Here is a 26,927-nt window from a genome sequence, read left to right on the forward strand (position 1 = left end):
AAAGGAAAGAAGAAAAAAAGGGGGGAGGCTATAAATCTACTTATTTGTTTATTTTCTTTTTTATTGATAAACAAATAACAGCATTACTATTCTTAATACACATATATACCACAATTTTTCATATATCTTTTTGTATATAAAGTATGTTGACATCCAATTCATGTCTTCATACATGTACTTTGGATAATGATGTCTATCACATTCCACCATCCTTGCTAATCCCCTGCCCCCTCCCCTCCCTTCCCCTCTTCCCTATCTAGAATTCATCTGTTCTTCCCATGCTCCTCCTCCCTACCCCACTAAGAGTCAGCAGAGGGAGGCCATAAATTTAAAGAAAATATTTTTAAAAAAATCAACCATTTACAATGTGTGGATCTTATTTGGGCAAACTAAAAAAAAAAAAAAAAAAAAGAAATTATTAGCAAAATAAAAGACCAACCAGGGACATTTGTACATTCCTTTGGATATTTAATGATACTAAGGAATTACTGTTAACTTTTTAAGGCAGTATAATGGTGATGTAGTTATGTTTTTGAAAGAGTTCTTAGATATACTTCAAAAATATTTCAGGTAAAAAAATTTTAAGTGCATATAAATCACGGTTCAATATAAATTCAAATATGACACGATTTTGAACAATTGATGAGTCTAGGAAAATTTGATCCTGGTATTGGAAATTTCTCCTTTGGAATTGAAGAATTACTAACATAAAATTACATTATTTCTCAGGGTGCAGTCTTATTACTTGGTCCTTCAAGAAATAATATTGTTTCCATTTTTAAAACTATCTTAAAATTAGGAAAATTTATAATTACAGAATAAACATAAATCTTGACATTTGAAAGAAATGATATGGTGGAATGGAGTCTGAAAGAGCAAACGGTGAGACTCCCCTGCCAACATCTCACCAATATATGTACCCCATTTCATGTGTATCGTGTGTGGTCAGTAGTAAATTCCTTAATAGTTATCTCGTTTCTAAGGAATCTTGGCGCTGGAAGGGATTTCTGGAATAGTCTGAGCCAAACCTTTTTAAATGAAGAAATAAATTTCCAAAGGAGGAACCTCTCGTATTGGAAAGCCTTGTGAAGCCGAGCTTTCCACCACACACTCGCCTTCTAGGTGCAACCTCTGACATTAAAGTTTAAGGTGCCTTTGCTTTACTGAGGAACCGACAACGCCCATTAGGAAGTCGGAAAGTCACTGTGCAGGAAAGTTGCAGTTCTGCGCACGCTCAGAGCCGAGTGTCGGAACCTTCAGCGCGTCAGCTCCCTGCGGCTGAGTGCCTGCTTCCGCCCGGTGGGTTTTGCACCGCGCACCCGGAAGGCGGGGCCTGCCAGGCAAGATGGAGTTGCTGCAGGTCCTGAAACGCGGGCTGCAGCAGGTCAGTGGCCACGGCGGTCTCCGTGGCTATTTGCGAGTTTTCTTCAGGTATGCGTCTAGAGCTATGCTCTTGGTTTCTGGGGCTGGATTTGCATTGCTTGGTTCCTTGAGGAGGGTCCCAGGCTTGGGTCACCTTGGAGAATCTCAAGGACAGCCGGCCCAATCTTTGCCTACAACCCCCGGGTCGAAGTCTGTCCCGGGCGTCCACAGGTCAGAACTGAAGCCATCTCTAAAGATGGAGCACCCCCGCCTCCTGGAGTGTAATGAGCATTATCAGAGACGTTCACATGGTGACCTTGGGAAAGTTTTTTCCTTGAACTATCAGTTCCCTCCCTGGGCGCTAAGTGATTGAGGGAGATAACCAAAATGGTCTTCACTATTCCAAACATCCCTGACGGGCACATGTTCCCCGAAAACGATTTGGAGACCTAGTGGAATGAAGGAACCAAGAAATATTTGAATCATTTTTAGAAGATGAAGCCCCGGGCACGGTGGCAAACAACTGTAACTCCAGCGATTTGGGAGGTTGCGACAGGATTGCAAGTTCGAGACCAGTCTCAGCAATTTAGCGCCCTGTCTCAAAAAATTAAAAGCGCAGGGAGTGTATCTCAATGGTTAATTCCCCCCCTGGGATAAATCCCCAGTACAAAAAAAAAAAAAAGTAAATAAATAAAAGACGAAATACTTTGGCTCCCTGACTTCCTGGAGGATTTGCTTATTCCAAACATGTTTGCACAGGGAGAGTAATAAAAGTCCTATAATTTGAATATGTTACATTTGTATTTTTAATGTAATTTAAGCGCATTAGTTGCATTAGTTTATCTTTTCCTATCCTGTCTGCATGATACTGGGACGGTGGGGGTAGCATGAGCTAAGTTAAGACTAGAGTTATTAACCTGAAAGCTGATTCTTCAGTATTAAGTGGCAAGAGCCTGGAGGTGAAGGCGAGAAGTATACAACCAGTGACCATCCACAGCAACTCATTTTTCTAATTGATGTAACAGCCTTTGTGTCTGAAAGTTGGTATTCTCACTTTATTTTGGTTTGTTGTGAACAATGAATCATTCTAAAATGTCTGTTTTCTTTGGGATAATTACAGAGCAAATGATGTGAGAGTTGGTACATTAGTGGGGGAAGACAAATATGGAAACAAATACTATGAAGACAACAAGCAATTTTTTGGTGAGTGCAGTATTTTTGGCATTTGGGTTTGGGATTTGATACGAGTCTATTTTTCATACCGTACAAAGGAGCTGTTACTTGGAAAAAAATGAAAAACTCAATAGAGAAAAACTAAATGATTAACAAAAGTATGAGAAATGCTAATCCTCACTTGATATTACAAGAATGCAACTTAACAATGTTAGAGGGACTTTTCCATGGGGACATATCCCAGTTTGGGGAAAGGGATAGAATAGATTGATTCAGGCATTTTGGAGGACAGTTTGGCAATATTTGTGAAAAATTATACTACATTTACCTCTTTTGTCTCAGCACTTAAAAGAATTCATCCTATAAATATTCTTGTGAGACAAAGACACTTATTGAAGCAGGCTTTTAGTAATAAATCTCAAAAGCAAAATTATCATGTATAAGTTGATAATGATGAATTTAAACACTTTTTAGAATGCTTTTGTGTTATTAAGAATGATATATCTTGGGCTGGGGATGTGGCTCAAGCAGTAGCGCGTTTGCCTGTCATGTGCGGGGCGCTGGGTTTGATCCTCAGCACCACATAAAAATAAAAAAAAAATAACGATGTGTATCCACTGAAAATTGAAAAATAAATAATAAAAAATTCTCTCTCTCTCTCATAAAATGATATACCTATAATTTTATATACAAAGATGTTAAAGATATACATAGCAAAGTTCTCCAGTTGCAGAACGATGTTTGGTATCCTCAAAGGAAGAAAATATATACTCTTGGTTTACATAATACATTTCCAAACACAAGAAACTTAGAATCAGACAGTGGTGGTTCAATATTCTGTCCCTCCATTTTATAACTTTGTGACCTGGTTAACTTAACTAAGCCTCAGTCTTCTCATCTAAAGTTGTATTAAAAAATGATCAAAAGAGAACAGGAAGAACTTATCTTAATGGAGGGTTTCTCAACCTCGAACTAACACCATGGCCAGATAATTCTTTGTCGTGAGATGCTGTCCCAGGTGTAGAATGGGCAACAGCATTCTTGGCACATACCTACTAGGTGCAAGTAGCACTTTCTCTCTACAGGTGTGACAACCAAAAATATCTACAAGCATTGTAGATATTTGCCTCCTGTGAGGCAAAATTGCCGGAGAACCACGGGCCTAATGCTTGGTACATATGTGCTCAGTAAATATCAGCGCTATTATTGTTATTATTATTACCTTCTTGAATCGTTGGATTTTTTTTTTTTTACTACGTGCTTTTGTTGTTTTTGTAATAAGAAAAAGATTCTCAAAAAAAAATTCTCTTGATTGAGATGAAAGGTATCAAAGAGGAAAAAACAACTAGTTTCATCCAAGGGAAAAATGTATAATGTGAAGTAATGACCTAGCATTTATTGAGTGTTTACCAAAGCTAGGTGCTATGCTAAACAAATAACATTCATCAACTACTTTAATCTTCAAGATTTCTTTGAGGCAAATACTTTAGTCTCCTCACTTCCCCCATTTTTTCAAATGAGGAACTAGGTCATCATCACTAGACAGTGAAAGATATTTCTTAGGAGTATAGAAACCATGCTATGGTTACATTGAATGCAGTTTGGTCTATGAGAATTAAGTAACTTCTTACATATTCTATAACCATACTATTTTCAATATAGAAACCATAGAATTTTAGACTTGGAACAGATTGTAAAAGGTTATCTAAAAACTATTGTTCTATAAGTGAAGAAACCAAAGTCCAAGAAATGTCCTAACCAAAGAGACTTAACCAAGTAATAGAAACAGTGGCAGAGCCCAGGGCAATATTCTTTCTGCTCATCACTGTTGTAAACTAAGATTAAGTTAATTTCCTTTCTTCTTTCACTTCTTTCTTCATTGAAAATACAGCTATCTTCATTTCTGCTAATTTAAGAAAATGATACTGTTGTAAAACATTAAAATTTAGTGTATGAAGTAAAAAAAAGAATGTTCTCCCCTTGTAATCAAATACCTCTTTTAATTAGCTTGTACTTAGATACTTAAGACTCTAATGAATGTATAAACCTACACTTATTTATAGGATTATATTATGCATATATGAATGTATAAACCTACACTTATTTATAGGATTATATTATGCATATTTGTAAACTGAAATATTTTTCATTAAAAAATATGGATCATTTTTCCTTATTAGCTAAATGAACCTACAGTGTTCTTTTTTGTTTGAATACCTAGTTTTGTTTTTTTATTTAAAAAATAATCACAGCACTGTTTTTAATTAGCACAATATTCCACTCTATAGAAGAACTGTTATTTTTTCAAACTCTTGACTGTTGATAGACATTTAGCTTGCCTTCTACTTTTTGCTACAGGGAACTTGCTTATAACTACATTCATATTCATTTAGATATTCTAAGAATAAATTCTTGGAAGTGGAATTGCTGGGTCTGATTGTGGAATTCTAACATTTGGATAAATATATTGTGTTTGATGTCTATCAAAATGTTAGATTTTTGAGGCCCAGGTCTATCATTGGAGCCTAATTCTATTGTCATTGCCTAATATATGAAACCTTTTTCAAGGTTTCCTGCATCTGCCTTCATATTTCCCTGCCTCATAGGATTATACTTTACTCCTACATATCTGTCCTTAAGATTGATTTCTTTAAGATAATGCTAAGTGAAGTTAGCCAATCTCAAAAAAACTAATGTTTTCTCTGATATAAGGAGGCTGATTCATATTGGGATAGGGAGGGGGAGCATGGGAGGAATAGATGAATGTCTAGATAGGGCAAAGGGATAGGAAGGGAAGGGAGGGGGCAGGGGGTTAGCAAGGATGGTGGAAAGTGATGATCATTATTATCCAAAGTACATGTATGAAGACATGAATTGATGTGAATATACTTTGTATACAACCAGAGGTATGAAAAATTGTGCTTTATGTGTGTAATAAGAATTGTAATGCATTCTGCTGTCATTTATTTTTTAAAAAATCAATTAAAAAATTTTTAAAAAGATTGATTTCTCCAAACTGAAAATATATATTGATATCTGTAGTTCTTTTAATAAACAAGGTCATATATAAATAACATTAGTCAATCTTTGTTGATTTTATATTCACCTAGGAAAACCCTGTAAACTAAATGCAGATTACCTTTTGCTTATTGGTTTAAGATCTATTATAGGAGTAAATTTAATGTTCCCAACTTGAGGGTTAGGGTAAGTGGCAGTGAGGAAGAGGTAAAGGGAATTACTATTTATTCTTTACTTTGCAGATGGTGGTGGGGTATTGGGGATTGAACTCATGAACCCAGGGGTACTTTACCACTAAATTACATCCCTGTCCTGTTTTATTTTGAAACAGGTTCTTGCTGTGTTTCTCAGGGCTTCACTAAGTTGCTAAGACTGGCCTCAAACCTATAATCCTCCTGCCTCAGTTTCCCAAGTCACTGGAATTATAGGTGTACACTCCTGTGCCTGATGTATTGGGTATTTATACACCCAATATTGAACTATGTGTATGCGTTTGATATTTAATTTTCACAGCAACCAAAAGATGTAGAAATAGTCATTTACTTTTAATAGATAAAGAAACTGAAGCTTATAATGTTTGCCTGATAGTAAGTAACAAAGCCCTGATTGAAACCTGGGTATTTATTTCAGAACCCAATAGAAACAGTTTTGTAAGCAGTGGTTAAGCCGCCAACTATACCACAGAAATGTGATGTAGCCATGGGGCTGGGGATGTGGCTCAAGTGGTAGTGCGCTCGCCTAGCATGCGTGAGGCACTGGGTTCGATTCTCAGTACCACATAAAAATAAAATATAGATATTGTGTCCACCTAAAAAAACTAATAAATAAATATATTTTTAAAAAATGTAGCTATACTGTTTTGATGATATGAACTGTCCTACTTACCTAACTATCATTTATAACATTTGCTTATTATATATAGTTCATATTTTTTCAAAAGGATCAGAAATGTTTTTTTTTTAATATTTGTATGGAAACATAATTCAAGTATGATTACTGTGAATACATTCTGCTCTGATCTCAGGAAGAGTACTTTTCTGAGTAAACTGAGCAGCTGTGAATACATTCCGGTAAACTTCTCTGTTACTGCCCTTTGCAGGGAACTGGGGAGAAGCAAGGATTCTTCCCTTTGGGAAAGGTCAGAGCCCCACCCACATCTTTGAGTTGTCTTAATCCCTGGTTCAGAGATCTTGCCTTGGGGGCAGACAGGCTTTTGATAAAGCTTGCCAGCCACACTGCTGGAGCTTGCCTTCACTAATACACCCATGGTATTATCCCTCTCATAGTCCTCTTATGTAAGAGGACATAAAAATATTTTAATAACAAGGATGTCTTCTCTTTTTTTTTTTTTAAAGAGAGTGAGAGAGGAGAGAGAGACAGAATTTTTAATATTTATTTTTTAGTTCTCGGCAGACACAACATCTTTGTTTGTATGTGGTGCTGAGGATGGAACCCGAGCCGCACGCATGCCAGGCGAGCTCGCCACTGCCTGAGCCACATTCCCAGCCCAAGGATGTCTTCTTTGATATCATGCATTTATTACTTAAAAAAAAAGGATTTCCTTTATTCCTCACATCTTTCCACCCAGGCCGTCACCGATGGGTTATATATACTACTGAAATGAATGGCAAAAACACATTCTGGGATGTGGATGGAAGCATGGTGCCTCCCGAATGGTAAGCTAAGCCACCATTTTATTTCATTTGACTTGGGCAATATTTCATTACTCAAATATTTATTGAATATTTATAAGGCAGTCATTGATAGTCTGAAAGACTCTAACCCAATTACAATGGTTGCATAACAAGTTACCCTAAAGCTTAGTGACTTAAAACAACAATTATTTGTCTCTCATTTTTGTGGGTGAGGAGTTGAGACAAGGCCAAGCAAGGATGATTTGTCTCTTGATTCTCAGATGTCTGGGTCCTCAGCTGGGAAACTGAAATCATTTGAAGAGTTCTTCACCTGACGCCTGCCAGTTAATGCTGACTGTCAGCTGGGGGCATAGCTGAGGCTGTGAATTGGGCTACCTTTATGTTGCCTAGGCTTCCTTAGGCAAGTACTCTGAGGAAGAGCAAGCTGGGCAGAAGCCATAGTGCCTTATTTTGTTCTTGGATCATCTACTATCACTTCTGTATTCCATTGGTTAAAGCAGTTAGAAACCTCTGCCCAAATTCAACAGGAGAAAACATAGGCTCTTTCTTTTCTTTCTCTCTTCTTTCTTTCTTTTTTTCTTTTTTTGCTTTGTAAGCAAGTGTGCTAACATTGGTTTTCATCCTCTATTTTATTTTTTGAGACAGTGTCTCACTAGGTTGCTCAGGCAGGCCTTGTTATCCTCCTGTCTCAGCCTCTCAAGTAGCTGAGATTGTAACTCTTTTGGTAGAAACATGCCAACATCACATATATATTGGGGTTTATAATGGTGTGGTATGTATTACCTATTTGTAGGGGAAAGGTGAAAAGAACCCCGGTTCTGATCTTCTCTAGCATTTTGACTTTATATGAGTTTCTTGATTTTTCTGAAGCTTAGTTTCCTCATCTGTAAAATGAGAACCCTAAAATTCCTTAGGTCTCTATAAGCTATTTTTATAATATGCATATTTTTAAATCTAATGCTAAATGCTCTTGAATGAAATGTTACCAAGCAAAGTACTTAACTATTTTGAAGATTGCAGAAATAAAACCATTTGGTTGACATACAATTGAACTTTGGACATTCTTTCTAGGTGGTCTAAAAAATCTCACCAAAAAACTAGAAATAAATATGTCAGGCAGGCTATGGCATTTTGTTTTAGTTGAATTTAATTAGCAGAAATAGTTCCATTTTGCTTAGAAACCCAGGCATGTAACATAAAGGAGTGAAGTCCAGATATTATTACTAGAGTCTAGGCATCAGGGGTTTCAATAGACCTCGCCTAGCCACTCACCCACAAGATCAAACAAAAGGTAATGGTGAAAAGCAGGAAAAGAATTTTAGTCAAAATGGCCACATCAGGAAGGCAGAGATTTGGCATCTCAGTCTTGTCTTTCAGGTGCTCATAGAAACTTTAATTTTAAATAGAGGAAGAATTGAGGCAGGGGGTAAGAGGTATATATATACCAAGCTGTCTTGGTCAAATTGTTCTCTTGTTGATCCTTCTCTCAGTTCTGATTCTATTAGGTGGCTCTGAAGAAGCTCTTATCACTTGAGGGGGCCAATTTCCACTTGCTGCTCAGAGTGTTTATCAAAACTGTGATCCTGGAAGGGAACAGTTCTATTCCCATGAGATGATTGCTTCTGCTTAGAGGGGCAGTCTCATCATGGGTTGATTTCTTAGAATATGTAGGACAGTGACTGAAGACTTCTAGGTACCACTCCAAGAGTCTGAAACAAGATGCTAAGTCTTAAAGGGGGGGTGAAATAGATTGGATAAATTTAGAGCTAATAAACCTTGTGTTACTAGTTTTTAGGTAAGCACTCCTTAAAGGATTTGTATGTTTGCGTGTAGAACTAAGTAGGGTTCTCCTTTATCACTAACCCAAAATTCAAGGTGATAAAGGAGAAAGATACAAAAGAAGGCAGGGATACCATGCTTTATTTTGCTTTTAGTTACCCATAGGACATCTTCAGGCCTAGTTACCCATAGGACATCTTCAGGCCTAAGGGTCACTACTTAATTTAGCAAAGGCAGCCTCTCCAAGTTCATGTTATAATACGGTAGGTAGTAATGAAAACCACAGTGAGCCGAAAAGCATAAAAGTACCCTGCATCAAAGAAGGCAGCAGCCCTGTTCAACTCTGCTCATTCCGTTAGGTAAAAATTCCACTAAGGTTTTCCAGATGATGATTTTTCTAAAGAAGGTGGAAATCTTATTTCATTGTGAGAGTTCTTGTTTTTTCAATGTTAATCTTTTTTTTGTTGTTGTAGTTGGACACAATACCTTTATTTATTTATATGTGGTGCTGAGGATCGAACCCAGGGCCTCGCATGTGATAGGCGAACACTCTGCTGCTGAGCCACAACTCCAGCCCCCAGTGTTAATCTTTTTTAAAAAGTATTCAGAAATTTAAATACAGCATATCTAACACACCTTTTCACAGTGACAGAAATGTTCTATATCTGTGCTGTCCACTAGGGTAACCACTAACTTCATGTGTCCCAGAGCACTTTAAAATATGGCTAATGCAACTGAGGAATGAATTTTTTACTTAAATAGTCTACTTGATTGGATGAAAGAGTTTCTCAGAAATGCTGTTGGCTAAGCAAAACATGTCTGTAAGATTTCACCAAGAACCAGTTTTCAAACTGGTCTACTATTTGCATGAATTTAGAGTCTTGGCATCTTTTTTTTTTTTTTTTTTGGTACTAGAGATTGAACCCAGGGATGCTTAACCACTGAGCCACATCCCTACATTCCAGGCCTTTTTATTTTTTATTTTGAGATAGGGTCTCACTAAGTTGCTTAAGATCTCCCTAAGTTGTCGAGGCTGGCCTTGAATTTGCAGTCTACCTGCCTTAGCCTCCTGAGCTGCTGTGATTACAGGATTGTGCAACTGTGTCCAGGTGGGAGTGTTGGTATCTTCAAGTTAATTAGTTCTTAACGTGAGAAAGCAACACTGATTAGGAGCTTTCTTGTGCTACATTTGGGACTTTATTTGGGGATTTTTTTTTAATATTTAGTTTTTAGTTGTAGGTGGACATAATATATTTATTTCATTTTTATGTGGTGCTGGGGTTTGAACCCAGTGCCTCACGTGTGCTAGGCAAGCATTCTACCACTGAGCCACAACTCCAGCCCAATGTTTTTAATGAGAAATAATAATCTGTGGTTCTGTTAATGTCTAGGGAGCTGTGGTTTTAGATTTAAGAGGTTTACCTCTGAGGGCACATCTGTGAGGAGAACTATCAGACCACATAAAGTGGGAAACAGGCTCTAGAAGTTGAGGTATCCTCCTAGTTTTGTTTATTTGAGTTCAAGTTGGCATTTATCTCCTTTAATATGCTAATCTGACATTGATGCTCATGGTCTACATTTTGGAAGATAGGATTAGAGTTTCTGATTTAAATTATGTGAAATGAAGCTCAGTTAAAATTACAGGAAAAATCGAGTACCTTTAATGACCCTATTTGTATGGGAAGCTTAAAGGTTTATGTTGAGTTTTCATAAGGAAAAGTGGTATTAGAGAGGCTTAATTGTTTGTTTCTCATACTCTGCCTCTGCTAGGTATAATACATTATAGAATTCTTAATTTGTGGATTCTTTAATTCATGAATAAATTTGAAGTTTGGTTGATTTATCTTTAATTAGGTGGCTAGATACTATTGTACACAAAAGGCAGTGAGTAACAAATGCATCTTATCTTTGTTCATTTAACTACTTACTGATTATCTACCACTACTGTAGGCATTGAGGGTACAATATTGAGTAAAACATGGTACTTACTCTCATGGAAGGAGGCAGAAAACCATATATGTGGAATGTTTGAGATAACAATAAATGTAAGGAAGATAAGCGTCAGGGAAAGCTTCTTTGAGGAAGTGACATTTTAGGAAAGATCTAGAAGAGGGGTGAAAAGAATTCCCAGCAAAGGGAATCACAAGTACAAAAACCTTGTATGGTTGAGGTGTATTGCTCAGTCTGTTAAAAGAACAGTATCTGGAGTAATGAGTGGTCAGTTATCTGGAGTAATGAGTGCAGGGAAGATGTTAATAAATGAGATAGGAGAAGCAAGTGGGTCAGATCATGTACATCTTGTAAGCCACGGTAAACATCTTGGCTTTTTTTCAAAAATTCTTTGGAAGTCATTGGAAGGTAAGGTAGATAGGATGTGATCTGATTTACTTTTTTTTTTTTTTAGATGGAACAATCCAGATTTTCAGAGCCATTACAAGTATTTGAATCATTTCAAAGTAAATTGCCAAAATGATGTCTCATCACTCCTAAATACTTCAGTGTATAATTTCTACAAACAAGTATATTCTCCTATATAACTATCAGTAAATAATTTGCCATATAGGGGAGGCAAAATTTTGCACCTATCCTCTTAGGGCTTTTCCGTTGGCCTGAGCATTCAATTGACATAAATTCAGATTAATAGGAGAAAAGTGTACAAATGTATATAATATAATTTTTTTGGCTTTTTTGTTTGTTTATTGGTATCAAATACAGTGTTACACACCTGCTGAACAAGCACAGTACCAATGAACTACACCTCCAGCCCTATTTAATAGAATTTTTGCATGACACGAGCCCTTATAAGAAAATAAAGACTAAATGATACACTATTGTTTACTACTTATATGCTGAGGCATTAGTCAGCTTTCCATCACTATAACAAAATACCTCAGATGATTAACTTATTTTGGCTCACAGTTTTGGAAGTTCCAGTCCATGATCAGTGGCCCCATGGCTTTGGGCCTGTGATGGGGAAGCACAATATGACAAGAGTACATTGGAGCTGGGGATTTACCTCACTTGGTAGAGTGCTTGCCTAGCATGCACAAGGCCCTGGGTTCAATCCTAGCACCACAAAATAAATAAATAGAGTACATTGGCAAAGCAAAACCACTCACCTCATTGGAAGGAAGCAAAAGAAAGGTTGAAGAAGGGGCTAGAGTCACCTTATCACTTTGAAGGTGACCTAAAGCCCTCCTAAGAGGTCCCACCTCTTTTTTTTTTTTTTTAAGGCATAGACAGACGTTTATTTAGAAAGCTAGATACATATTCAAGGGAAAGTGAGGGCACTTGCCAGAGAGATGCCTTTGGTGTGTTTGAACGTGGACTGTCTCCAGAGGGGAGAGACAGCAATCTGTTGGTGTGAGATGTTAATATTTATAGCAGTCTAGTGCTGGGGGCTGGACTAGAGGTGGAGCCAGGATGGAATTGCACAGCTTCTCACCAGTTTTCCCTGTACCTGCATATTTCCCTCATTCTACTGAAGGATTAGTTATTTCTGAGCACTTCTGCATCTCAGTTGCTCCTGGGCATTTCCTCTCTCTCTTAATCCTAAATTCTAGTCTCATTTCCCCCCTAGCCTTCACCCCTAGAAGCTTCCACCACTTCCCTTTAGTGCCGTCCTGGGGACCAAGCCTTTAACAACACCTAAACTTTGGGAGACATTTAGGGTCTAGACTGCAAAAACTAAATTGTTTGAAGAGTAGTGCATTTTGAAAATGTGACAAGGCAAACTGACTTGGGCTAGAATAGTCAATTGGATGAAGAATGGCTAGGAAGATAAGCATTAGTTTAACCTATTAAGTCCCAAGTTTTCAATTCAGTGAATATTTTAATGAAATTTACACAGGTGCATTAAAATAGAATGTAAATCATAATTTAGAGCTTATTACATAATTTATTATCATTATAAGTGATAGAATTAATATGAATGAATATCTCAAAAGAAGAACTCTAAAAACATAAATATTTCAGTTACCAAAAGTGGTATATTTCTTGCTCAATTTAAGTTTTTCAGGTTTTCTGTAAATGAGATGATGAAATAAAATAGGGTTAACAAGTTTATTTGTATGTATTTCCCTCCACCTCAACTTCCCCTCCTTGAAGAAGAGCAGTGCTCTCGTTTTGGTATAGGAAGGGCATTTTTACATGGCAATTTTATATCCTGCTTTTAAGAAACAGAAGGAAGGACTGGGGTTGTAGCTCAGTGATAGAGCGCTTGCCTAGCATGTGTGAAGCACTGGGTTCAATTTTCAGCACCATATATAAATAAAATAAAGATCCATCAATAACTAAAAAGAAACAGAAGCAAAATCAAAGCATTCTTCTTGTACCTGCTATTTTTCAAATACCTTCAACTCAAAAAGTCAATATGCCACAGCAGCACATTTTGAGGTAGCATATTCTGAACTTCAGCTGCTACTCCCTAATCTTCAGAACCCATTCAAGTTTCACCTTTTGTCGCAGCATGTCCATAGCAATATTTCATCATACGTTTCATGGAAGTTTATATTTCTTTAGTTTCCTTCACACTGAAGTGGATTCTCAGCTTTTTCTTGGTTTTCATGACCTTCACACCTTTGAAAATAACATTAAAGTTGTTGTAAAATGACCCTTCATGTGAGTTTATTGAATGTTTCATTAAGACTAGGTTCAGACTGCTTCTTTGACAGAAATATCACAGAAGCAATGCCATGTTTTTTGTTGCTTTCTATAAAGTAGCTCTCAATTTTGATGGTTTGGTTATTAATGAAAGCTTTTATTACTTAAGAGATGTCTGCCAGGTTTCTCCGTTCTAAAGTTAATTCATTGTCCTTTTGTAATTTATTAGCATTTTGTGGGGAGATATTTGAAGGTTATATATCCCATTAGTCATCAAACTTTATTATTATTTATTTCAGTATCAAAACCTATGTTAATCAGTGGCTTATAATATATTATTGTAGTTTTTTGTTGCTCAAATTGATCTCAGTTTGACTAAGTGGGAACCCATTCCTACTGCATTTGGGTTTTTTTGAAATGTTTCCATCATTCTAGGAGCATTTTCTTGCTTTTTGACTCAAAATCTTCCATATTCCTTACAGTTTCCTTTCTTAGCTTTGGAAATAGCTATTTCTCCAAGGGACCTCTGTTTGCTTGCATGATTTTTGTAGTGGAGAATGGTAATTTAAAACTTAAAATCTGAATGCAAGGTATGTTCATTGCTCTTGGGATTTCAGTGCTCCCAGATGCTCTCAGGACAAGCAAGGGAAAATAAATACACAGGTAGCCTTGTCTTATTGTGCTTTTATTTACTGCAGTTCTCAGATACTACATTTTTTTTTACACATTGAAGTTTTGTTCAATGTGTAATCTGGGATGGCAACCTTATACCCACCCAGTCTATTGGCACCATGTTTTCAACAGCATGTGCTCCTTTCTTGTCTTTTTTTCACTTTGGGTAATTCTTGCAAAACATAATATTTTCTTTATATATGTTATGGTGATCTGTGATCAGTGATCTTTGATGTTACTCTTGAAGTTGTTTTGGGGTGCCACAGACCTTGCTCATGTAAGTTGCTAAACTTTATCAACATGTATTGTGTGTACGTGAGGTTTTTTTTTTTTTTTTTTTTGGTTGTTTGTTTGTTTGTTTAGAATCAGGATATTGCTAAGTTGCTGTGGCTTGCCTCACAATTGTGATACTCCTGCCTCTGCCTCGTGGCTACCTGGGGCAGGTACATGACGCCATGCTCAGCAAGTATTGTGTGTTCTGACTGCTCCATCAAGGGACCATTTCCTCATCTTTCTCCCTCTCAGTCTTCCCTCTTTCCTGAAAAATTACATATTGAAATTCGGCTGGTTAGTAACCCTACAATGGCCTCTAATCACTCAAGTAAAAGCAAGAGCCCCCACTGCTCTCTCTTTAAATCAAAAGCTAGAAGTAATACCTGAAATCCCAGTGGTTTGGGAGCCTGAGGCAGGAGGATTGAGAGTTCAAAGCCAGCCTCAGCAAAAGCAAGGCACTAAGCAGCTCAGAGAGATCCTGTCTCTAAAGAAAATACCAAAATAGGGCTGGGGATGTGGCTCAGTGGCCACGTGCTTTTGAGTTTAATCCCTTTTGAGTTTAATCCCTGGTAACCCACCTCTCCACCCCTCCCTTCACCCCTGCTGAATGAGAAAAGCATGTGCAGCTGAGATAGGCTAAAAGCTTAGGCCTTTAGGGCCAATAAGCCAAGTCATGAATATAAAGAAAAAGTTGTGATATTGTTTAGGGCCTAAGTTGCTAAGGGTGGTTTTGAACTTGGAGTCCTCCTGCCTCAGCCTTCCAAGTCACTGGGATTATGGGCTTGTGCCATTACACTCAGCTAGAAACTTTTGAAGGAAATTTAAAGTGTCAATCCAGTGAACCCGTAAATGAAAAGAAAACAAAACAGCCTTATTTCTGATAGGGAGAAAGTTTGAGTAGTCTGAACGGAAGATCAAACCTGCCACAACATTCCGTTAAGCCTAATCCAGAGAAATGTCCCAGCTCTCTTTAATTCTTTGAAGACTGAGAGATGTGAGGAAGCTACAGAAGAAAAATTGGAAACTAGCAGAGGGTTGGTTCATGAGTTTAAGAAAAGAAGCATCTTCATAACATAAAGAACAAGATGAAGCAGCAAGTGCTGCTGGAGAATCTGTTGCAAGTTATCCAAAAGATCTACTTGAAATAAAGGTGAAGGTGGCTACACTGCATTTTCAACATTAAAACAACCTTCTATTGGAAGAAGATGCCATCTAGAACTTTCATAGATAGAGAGGAGAAGTCGATGCCTGGCTTAAAAGTCTAAAAATGTAAACTGGCTTTCTTGTAAGGTGCTAATTCATCTGGTAATTTTAAATTGAAGCCAGTGCTCATTTACTATTCTGAAAATCCCAGGGCCCTTAAGAATTATACTGAAATCTACCTGTGGTCTATATATGGAACAAGAAAGTCTAACAGAACATCAGTTTACATCATGGTTTACTGAATATTTTAAGCCCACTGTTGAGACCTGCTTTTTTTTTTTTTTTAAAGATTCCTTTCAAAATATTACTACTCATTAGCTCTGATGTCCAATTAAATTAATGTTGTTTTCGTGCCTGCTAACACAGTATCCCTTCTCCCTTTCCATATCTTTTTTCTTCATGAAGTTACTTGTTGGATCAATTTTATTTATGTAACTAAGTTCCCATGGCTTCCATTCTGCCTCCCCCCAGTAAACTTCCTCCTTACCCACTTTGTCTCCACCACCCCACACTAGGTTGCCACCCCCTCTCCCACCTTGAGGACACCCTTCTCCCTCTACAGGTTCTGACACACCTTGTTGGGCTAGGTGCCTGCCTATACCAAGCACAGATGCCTACGTGCTGGCCCTGCTTGCTGCCTTTTGGACTCTGGTTGCTGTGAAGACTAAAGGAAGAGAGTGAGGCAGGTGCTGCCACACAGGCTAATCCTGCAGTAAGCTACTATATATAATTAGTTGCTAGGGCAGGAGATGATAGAAGCCTAACTATCCTTGCTAGTGATACAAGCTGTAAAAATTTGAGATTGTAGTAATCTATTATTGTAGAACAAGTTATCCCAAATTTAGCTTAAGACAATAGATGTTAACTCAAAGTTCCTGTGGGTTAGCAATTCAAGTACTATCTCGCTGAGTGCTTCTTGCTCAGGGTCTCTCACAGGTGGAAAGGCCCACGCCACCACATGACATTGCAGCTGGCCTGTCCAGAGCCAGTAATCAGAGATAAATGGAAAGAACATCTTACGCAGAAGCCCCACTGTTTTTAAACTTAATCCCAGAAGTTTGTTAGAAACAAGGCAGTTGGTTGTTCCCACTCAAGGAGAGGACCTTACACAAGTATGAAATAGAGGAAGAGGTGATCATGGGAAGCCATCTTACAGGCTGCCTACCACAGGGATACAGGGATGTATTTTCAAGTAAGAGAGTTAACAAAATGTACTGATTGATTGATTGGATTTTGAGAGGGAAAAAGTCATGCATAGCTTTCAGAATCTTTTACGTTGACAGTAATTGTATATGTATGAGGTTCAGTATGATAATACACTTATTCAGTGTGTAATGATCAAATCAGGGTAATTAGCATTTCCCTCTCCTTAATCATTAATTATTTTGGGGATGTGTGTGTATTGGGAGCTTCAAACTTCTCTCTTCTAATTTTTTTATAAAAAATATAATAAATTATTGTGAACTATACTAACCAAACTGTGCAATGAAATATTAGAATGAATTCTTCTTATCTAACCATTTTTGTACCTGTTACATAACCTCCTTTTATTCTTCCTCCATCTTCCCCTTCTTTCTAGGCTCTAGGAATAACTACTATACTTATGAAATCAACTTTTAGCATCCATGTGCGAAGGAGAACATGTTATATTTGTCTTTCTGTAATGGGCTTATTTCACTTAAGCAAAATATTCTCCAGTTCAATTCATGTTGCCTTAAAATGACAAGATTTCATCATTTTGTGTAGTTGAATGATATTCTGTTGTGTCTGTATACTGCGTTTTCTTTATACATTCATCATGGGTCGACACCTTGGTTGATCTTGGCTTTTGTGAATAGTACTGCAGTAAATATAGGAGTGCAGATATCTCTTTGATACACTGATTACATTTCCTTTGGACATACTCAGTAGTGGAATTGCTGTATCATACCATAGTTTGTTTTACTGTTTACTGTTTTCCATGATGGCTATACTAATTTACATTCTCACCAACAGTTTTTGAGTTTTCCTTTCCTCTGTATCCTCACCAGAATTTGTTATTGTCTTTTTGATAAAAGCCATCAAACTGGGGTAAGATGATATCTCATTTTGGTGTTTTTGTTTTGTTTGCAATGCTGGGGATTGAACCCAAGGCCTTATGTATGCTGGGCAAGTGCTATACCACTGATCTGTATCTCTAATTTTATGTTGATACAAGGTCTTTCTGTGTTACCCTGATCAGCCTAGACTTTCGATCCTTCTGCCTCAACCTCCCATGTAGCTATGATTACAGGCATGCACAAGTATGCCGGATCATTTTTAGTTTTGATTTGCATTTCCCTGATGATTAGTGATGTTCAAAGTTTTTTTCTGTAGTTGGCCATTTGTATGTCTTATACTGAGGAATGTTTATTCAGATCATTTTAAAAATCAGATTTGTTGTTGTTGAGTTCTTTGAGTGCCTTGTGAACTTTAAGATATATATTTATATATTTATTTATTTATGTTGTGGTGCTAGGGATTAGAACCCAGGGCCTTGTGCATTCAAGGTAAGCACTCTACCAACTGAGCTATGTCCCCAGCCCTAAATGTCAACATTTTTTATCTCAATTATTATTAGAATAGTAACTGGGATGGGGAAAGCATTGTGGTGAGAAAGCAGATGTGGAAGGGGTAGTTAGCAAGTTGTACTTTTGGACTATTGGCATAACTCAGTGGTAGAACGTTTGCCTAGCATGAATGAGGGCCTGGGTTTAATCCCCAGTATCACCAAAAAATTATTGTGCTTATAGACACACCATAGTGACACCATAGTGAGTATTCGGATGAAAAAACTAGTCTGGAAGTTAGGATGGAGAAGAATGCTGGAGATAGGAGCCTCAGTATGATCTTACTTAGTACAATATACAGTTGAACATCACAAATTAATGGTAAAGAGAATATGACCTTCAGTTAAATGCTTTGCTCTGTTGCTCCTGAAAACCAGATAGATTTTGTATCAATCGTATTGCTAGATAAAATTGACCTCTGATTGGTGAATTGCGTCTGGATTGAGACGATTATGAAAGCTTCATGAGTTGGCTGTGTTTAGGCTTGCCTGAGTACTATTGCTCTTAGACTGACATGTACCTTTCGAGACATTGGCCATTGTGGAGCATGAAGCTTTTAAGTCAGGGCAGCTCCTGCACCTGTTTGATGTGGCTCTCATGTCCCTTGAGCTTGTGCTGTGTCATGTAGAGAGTTAAAGAACATAGCTCCCAGGTAGCCAGGTGAGCTGTCACCTGCATGAACAACTGCAAAGACTCCCAGTCAGAAGAACATCTGATGTTGCCCATCTGGCAAGCTGTGGTTCCTGTCCTGTGTTCCGAGTTTTCAGGTGTCAAGGGTGTCTTATGGTATTCTTTTTGTAGCACTGGAGATTGAATCCAATACCTCATACATACTAGACAAGCACTCTACATACTAGAGAAGCACTCTACCAACATCCCCAGCCCTTTCAATTATTTTTTTTTGAGACAGTTTTAATAAGTTGCCCAGGCTGAACTTGTACCTGTGATCCTCCTGCCTCAGCCTCTGCTCCTAATGATAGTCTTTTTTATATATATATATTTTTTTAGTTGTTGATAGACCTTTATTTTATTTATTTATATGTGGTGCTGAGAATTGAACCCTGTGCCTCACACATGCCAGGCAAGTGCACTACCACTGAGTCCCAGCCCCAGCCCCCTAATGATAGTCTTTTGACATGTCTGTTAGTAGCGGAATAATTTCACCTGGTGCTGAATTTCCCTTTGGAGACATTAGTGATTTTGATATAATTAAGGAAGATTTTTAGTCACCATCTCTGTCTCACTTAGTGTTTACTTAATTCTCTGTAATCTTGTGGGGGGAAAATAGAAATCTTTCAGGGAAATGGATTCATTTTGTTTACCTTTGTCTTGAGGCATTTGCTTTGAATCTGCTAGCAACCAGTAAACAAAAGGTATATATGATGGTACAGATGTCTTGGATGAGCAATGGAACTAGTTATGCCTTGAAAATAAGAAACTTATGTCTAGAACCTAGCACGGCACTCTGCTTACAGACTATTTATTCATCTGTTGAAATACCATCATATCATTTACATTAGTGAGAAAAACATGTGTGGTGCTTGTTCTCCTGGAGTTTATAGGCACTTTGTGAATATTAGCTGGTGGGCTAATATCGTACTATAATTTAGTGTCTGTTGTTTTTGTTAAAGCACCTTTTCATTTTCCTACTTTTTATTTTTTTATGGGATTAGCAACAGGAATTCTTCAGAAATTTATTTATTTAATTGAATAGAATATTCTCAAAAGAGCATTTTTGTTTTGTGTTTGTATTTTTGGTGTAGATGACTTGAACCTAGCTCCTTGCACCTACTAAGTACACTTTCTACCACTGAGCTATACCCCCAGCCATGAAAGTATTTAGGTAGGTAACAAATATCATTTTGTTCCACTTTTGTTTAATCTCTATTTTACTTATTTTCAGTACTGAGCTTGAAACCAGGGCCTTGAGCATGCTACGCAAGTGTATTCCACTGAGTCATATTCTCAGCCCTCTATTTTATCTTGAAGTTAGTTAATTGTTCCATCTGCAAAAGTCTTTTTTTTCCTTTTTTCTTTTCTATTTTTTAAATTTATTCTACTTAGTTGTACATGATAGCAGAATGCATTTCAATTTATCGTACACAAAGCGTAAATGGAGTACAATATTTTAATTCTCTGGCTGTGTACAGTGTAGATGCACACCATTCATACAATCATACATGTACCTAGGGTAATGATGTCCATCTTATTCTACCATCTTTCTTACCCCCAAAAACCCTCCCCACTCTCCCTTTTGCCCAATCCAAAGTTCCTCCATTCTTCCCTTGTCCCCACCCCCTCATAGATCAGCATCCACTAATCAGAGAAAACATTTGGCCTTTAGTTTTGGGGGGATTGGCTTACTTCACTGAGCATAGTATTCTCCAACTCCATCTATTTACCTGCAAATGCTATTATTTTATTTTCTTTTAATGCTGAGTAATATTCCATTGTGTATATATACCAGTTTCTTTATCCATTCATCTATCGAAGGGCATCTAGGTTGGTTCCACAGTTTAACTATTGTGAATTCAACTGTTATAAACATTGATGTGGCTATGTCACTATAGTATGCTATTTTAAGTCCTTGGGGTATAGACCAAGGAGTGGGATAACTGGGTCAAATGGTGGTTCCATGCCAAGTTTCCTGAGGAATCTCCACACTGCTTTCCAAAGTGGTTGCACCAAAAGCCTTTATTTTTCTTGTTATGGTCTTTAACTTCTGCATAAAATGAAGGATATAAAAGCCACATAAGTAAGTAGTTTCTACATGAAACTCAATGACGTAAAAATTTGTTGAGTGTGGAAAGGTAGAAAGTTTGGGTTGTTTTGTGCATATCAGTCTAAAATTAGTGTTTTCATTTACTTTTATAAAGTTTTTTTGTGTGTGTGTGTGTGTGTGTGTGTGTGTGTGATTTGAAATATTGGTAGCTTGAATTCCTTTGAGCCAAGTTAAAAATAAAACATGGCTTGCTTTGATTTTTCTCTATGTTAAATATACTGTTTCCCCACTTGGTGGCACCTTCTGTTCATTTCTAAGTAATATGTTCCTTCTCTGTGTAATGCACTTATCTCTCCTTCTTATGATTGATTTTCTTATTAAAATTAATGTTTAATTACTCAAGTAATACATAAATATCTTCTTTAAAAAAATAACAGTATATAACTGGACACGGTGGTACACAGTTATAATCCCAGCTACTGGGGAGGCTGAGGCAGGAAGACAAGGCCAACCCCTGCAACTTAGTGAGATGCTGCCTCAAAATAAAATTTTTTTTAAGGGTTGGGGATGCAGCTCAGTGGTTTTTGTGCTTGCACAGCATGTACAAGGCTCTGGGTTTGATCCCTGGTACCACAAAAATAAAAAAAAGAAAGAAAAGAAATAATAATAACTGTGTATGTTAAAAGTTTCTTTTTTAAAAGAAAATAATTTTGTCCTAAAGATTTTTTTAGAGTCAGTGTGAAACTAATAAATATTTTTGTCCTTTTAAGGTTAACTGAGGATATCCAACATCATTGTGGTCAACTTTTTTTTCAGTTGGCATGATGTGTTCTAGAAGCTTTTGTAAAGAACTAGGATGACAGGTGGAGGATTATGTGTAGGTGACAGAGGAATCAAGGATGATTTATTGGTTTTGGACTTGAGTGATTGGTACCGTAGTGTTGGAACCATTCATTGACATGGGCATACTAGGAGAAGGGAAGGTGGTGGAAGGGTGAAAGATAAGAATTGGAAGTCTCCTTTTGGATTTAGTAAGTTTTCCATTCCTGTTAGAAGCCCGAGTGAATAGATGTGTCAAGTAAACTGTTAAATATATGAATCTGAAACTTAGGGCATAGGTCATACCAGCAAAGAAGAATGAGAAGTGGTTAGCAAGGTAGAAGAAAGAGTTTTAGTACTTCAGGAAGGGAAGACAGGTTGTATTTATTGTTGCCAAAAGGTTGAGTAAGATAATGACAGAGAAGTGTCATGTAATATGACAATATGAAGTTCATTGAATCTGTATAGAATCTCTTCTTTTTAAGAATGTGGAGACTGGGGGTGTATGCCTAGCATGTGTAAAGTCCTGGGTTTCATCAGCACTGCAGAAAAGCAAAAACAGACATGGAAAAATCAGAAAAGTTTATAAATATACTGACAAGGGATGGTGATCATTACAGCCTCCTAAGAGAACCACATATTTCCTTTAGTTCTTTTAAAGTATTTTTACTGTAGTTGTATTCATATTATATTCAGTTTTATTTTTTTAATGAATATTATAAGTAATGTTTCATGTTATTAAAGCAGTCCCTCTGATTATTTTTAAATACTTTTTTCCTGGGCTGTTGTGTGGCTCGGTAGTAGATGGGGGTACTTGGAGGCCCTGGACCTACCACATAAAAATTTCCTGCCAACACAAACACACACACACACACACACACACACACACACACACACACACACAAAATCTGATTATAAGAGTTGTCCTGGAAAAGGTTGGAAATCCAGAGAAATGAGGTAGAAACAAATAAACTCATACTTTCTCAGCCTGGAAGCAAGCACTGTTAAACTTTCATTTACTGATTCAACAAATATTTAATGGTTTGTTTTTGCATAGAAATGCAATATTTTGTTGTTGTTATTTTTAAGTGTTGGAGTATCTCAATATTGCCTAGGCTTACCCTGAACTCCTGGGTACAGGAGATCTTCCTTCCTCAGCCTCCCAGTAGCTGGGACTACAGGTGCAGGCCACCACACCGGCCAAGAAGGATCACAATGAGGAGAACAGATTGTAGTTTATTGGTCATACCCTCTTTAGAAGAAAGTTTGTGATTATATACAACAATGTACATGTACATTTTTTACATAATATGCACAGTATTTTGTGACCTGCTTCCTCCTCTTCTCATTTAATATATCACAGACATCTTTCCCAACTCACTAAATTTTCTGCTTGTCAATTTGAGTTTTTTAGTGCCTCAGGGTTTTGTATATAGAAAGGCAATTTGGGCTTAAAATTAACACCCTGCTATTACAATTGTAAGTCTTAAAACCTGTTTCTTCTTAAGTCTTTAGGTTCAATTTATAAATAGGATAACAAGATTAGTATACTAAATACTTTTTGCATAAAAATAAAAAACAATCATTTCCTCTTGTTCTTTGATGAATGTTTCATAAACTCCAATGGAAAGGATTAAATTCTCCTAGACAGTTATAAGCATTTGCAAATTTAGTTAATTACATTCCTTTAAGCATTTAGGTTACATTTATAAATTTAACATATTTGATTTTTTTTTCCAGTTCTTCAAATGCCCAGTGAATAGTTAGACTAACAAACCTATCAAGCAAAATGTTCCTAAGCACTCAAATGACCCTTGTTCACTCACATCAGAAACATAAGGGTCATTCTCTGCTCTTCTTTCTCTACTGTGTATCGGCAAGTTCTTTCTGCTTTACTTTCTTTTTAATTATTAACACATATTTATTGTACAAATTAATGGGAATCACTGTGATATTTCCATGCATGCATTTTTCATGCATTGATCATACTTCTCAGTACGTCTTCTATTTATCCTCCCACCCCACTTTATTTTCTGAATATATTCCATATCTCATCACTACCCCCATAACTATTATCCTTGTCCAGGCCTCAGTTATCTCCTGCCTGACTTCTGCAACAGCCACCTCCCAACAGATGGATTCTTAGAACACGCTAGTATTCTCTACCTACTAAATGATTAGAGTATTTCTTTTTGTTCTCTTTCTACAGTTCCAGGGATCAAACCCAAGACCTTATACATGCTAAGTGAGTGCTCTACCACTCACTGAGCTACACCTTCAGCTTAGAGTGATTCTTTTAAATGTACATAAGACCACGTTGAATCTCCGCTCTGAATTATCTATTGGCTTCCCATCACATTGATGATAAAAATCCCAAGTCTTTACTGTTCTGCAAGACCTTATGTCCTCTCAGTCCTTTCTAGCTCTGTGTACATTGTCCTGTTCTCTGCCCTACTGATTTGGATTTAGCCACATCATCCTTGAATGGAGAGCACATTCCCACCTCAGTCTCTGTGCACTAGCTATTTCCTTAGGCTTTGCATGGCTCACATTGTATTAGTTTTTCATTACTGTGACCACAATACCCGACGAGAGCAACTTAGAAAGGAAAGATTTATTTTGTGTCACAGTTTCAGAGGTTCAATCTATGTTGAGCCAAATGCACTGCTCTGAGCGCAAGGTGAGGCAGAAGGATATGGTGGGCGAAAGCTGCTCTGTTCGTGGTGGCCAGGAAGCAGAGAGTACAAGGGGAAGGAGCCGCAGGAAAGATGAACTCTTCTAGGGCATGCCCCACATATCTACAGCTACCACCCAGTTAGCCCATAGAAATAGTTACATCTCTCATAATCTAATCACCTTACTTCTGAATATTCCTCTATTAATATAGGAGCTTTAGGGGGACACCTCATATCCAAATCATAATATACACCTTCACTTTGTTCAGATGCCTACTCCGTTGACTCTTATTCTTTTGTTGTTGTTGTTGTAGATGGACACAGTACCTTTATTTTTTTTTTTTTTATTCTTATGTGGTGCTAAGGATCGAACTCTGTGCCTCACTCATGCTAGGCAAGTGCTCTACCACTGGGCTACAATCCCAGCCCTACCACTGGCTTTGAAGACTACCTAATATAAAAGAACTCTGTTCTCCTCTCACATTGTCCCCTTCTCCTACTCTATGTAACTTTTTTACTTGGTAGCACTTACCTACCTCTGCCTGATATCTTATTATGTATCATTTAATTTGTTGTTTCCCTAACTACCATGTTAGAATAATTCCTAACACGTGATAGTTGCTGAATAAATATTGAATGAATGAGTATAAACATAAATATTATTCCCTTAAATAAATTGTCAGCTATCAATAGTGGAGAATATTTCCAATTTTAAAGTTTTTTTTGGAGGGGGAATATTTGCTAGATTTTAAAGGTTGAGCATCCCTGATCTAGAAATCCAAATTTTGATATATTCCAAAATCTGAAACTTTTTGAGCATCACATCAGGATTCAAAAAGTTTGGATTTTGGAGTATTTTGCATTTCAGATTGTCATATTAGGGATGCTCAAATTTTCAGATTAGGGATATAGTACGTTGGATTGGATTGAAACAAGTATTACTTAATATAGTGGGTTGCATGATTCTTCTCAAAATAGGTCTTTCTTAATGTTTTATTTTCTGCTATAGAAAATTGGAATGTTAAGAGATTATGTTCTGGGCTGGGGATGTGGCTCAAGCGGTAGCGCGCTCGCCTGGCATGCGTGCGGCCCGGGTTCGAGCCTCAGCACCACATACCAACAAAGATGTTGTGTCCACCGAGAACTAAAAAATAAATATTTAAAAAAAAAATTCTCTCTCTCTCTCTCTCTCTCTCTCTACCCCCCTCTCCTCTCTCTCTCTTTAAAAAAAAAAAAGATTATGTTCTAAAAAAACTACAAATAGCATGACTGTAGTAGATTCTCCAATGTTATATTCTTTATAACTTTTTCCTGTTAAAATTATGTTCATTATAAAATGAAGACAAAAGTGCTTTGATTTTTAAAATTCATCTTTTAGCATGTTTCACTTGTTATACAGTGCTTCATTTAAGATCCATTTGAAGGTTGGGGTTGTAGCTCAGTGCCTATGACGTGTGAGGCACTGAGCCTCAGATATGATCCTCAGCACCACATAAGAATAAATATAAAATAAAGGTATTCTGTTCATCTACAACTAAAATATGTACATATACACACACACACACACACACATACATATATATATATATATATAAAATTAAAAAAGATTTCATTTGAACACTTTACAGAGATGAGTTTTTGGAAATTTTCATAACCAGGATATGGAAATAAACTATATATTACTTCTTGTGAACAAAAAAAACTGTAACTGTTCTGGATTCCAATTTCCAGAATAAATTTTTTTTAATCATCAAAGGAATTTTATTTTAGATCTTCAAAGAAAATGTAAAACATTTTACATTTTCTACTATCAAAAAGAAAAGTATGACGAAGCCATAATGATGTACATCTGCCTTTGTCCTTTGTCTCTTCACTAAGAGTAAACTGGAGAGTTGTAGACCACAGTTCTGTAGAAATTTCTAAATCTGTGATCCCCATATCAGTCATAGAAGTATATGTATACCAAGGTGGAGATCTTGACTTGTTGATTATGTTTGGACTGGTAAAATCTTTGTTTGTTTGCTTGTTTGTTTTTTGGTTTTTGTTTTTTTTATACCTGAGATTGAACCCAATTGAATGGAGGGGCTCTCAACCATTGAGCCACATCCCCAGCCCTTTTTTCATTTTTTATTTTGATACAGGGTCTTGCTAAGTTGCTTAGGGCTTTGTTAAGTTTCTGAGGCTGTCCTCAAACTTGTGATCCTCTGCTTCAGCCTCCTAAGTCACTGTGATTACAGGTGAGTGCTACCACACCCAGCTGGACTGGTAAGAATCTTTTTTGGGGGGTGGGTATTGAGGATTGAACACAGGGGCACTTGACCAATGAATTATATTCCCATCCCTATTTTGTATTTTATTTAGAGACAAGGTCTCACAGGTGCCTTGC

General features: G+C 37.1%; 1 protein-coding gene across 3 annotated transcripts in view; it reads left to right on the forward strand.

Annotated features, from left to right (window-relative positions):
* The first annotated feature begins 1,272 nt into the window (after nucleotides 1–1,272).
* Ndufa12 (NADH:ubiquinone oxidoreductase subunit A12) overlaps nucleotides 1,273–26,927 on the forward strand; it is a 58,919-nt gene continuing 33,264 nt past the window's right edge. For 2 of the 3 annotated variants that reach the window (XM_078052990.1, XM_078052989.1), the window contains exons 1-3: nucleotides 1,273–1,431; nucleotides 2,483–2,565; nucleotides 7,142–7,229. In XM_078052990.1, coding sequence (XP_077909116.1) covers nucleotides 1,346–1,431; nucleotides 2,483–2,565; nucleotides 7,142–7,229 — 257 coding nt within the window. In that variant the 5' untranslated portion in view covers nucleotides 1,273–1,345. Of the gene's footprint in view, nucleotides 1,432–2,482; nucleotides 2,566–7,141; nucleotides 7,230–26,682; nucleotides 26,779–26,927 lie in introns of all 3 variants that reach the window. The other variant, XR_013440387.1, reaches the window with a different exon arrangement.

Source organism: Ictidomys tridecemlineatus, chromosome 6, assembly GCF_052094955.1.
Source record: "Ictidomys tridecemlineatus isolate mIctTri1 chromosome 6, mIctTri1.hap1, whole genome shotgun sequence".
NCBI classification, from domain to species: Eukaryota; Metazoa; Chordata; class Mammalia; order Rodentia; family Sciuridae; genus Ictidomys; species Ictidomys tridecemlineatus.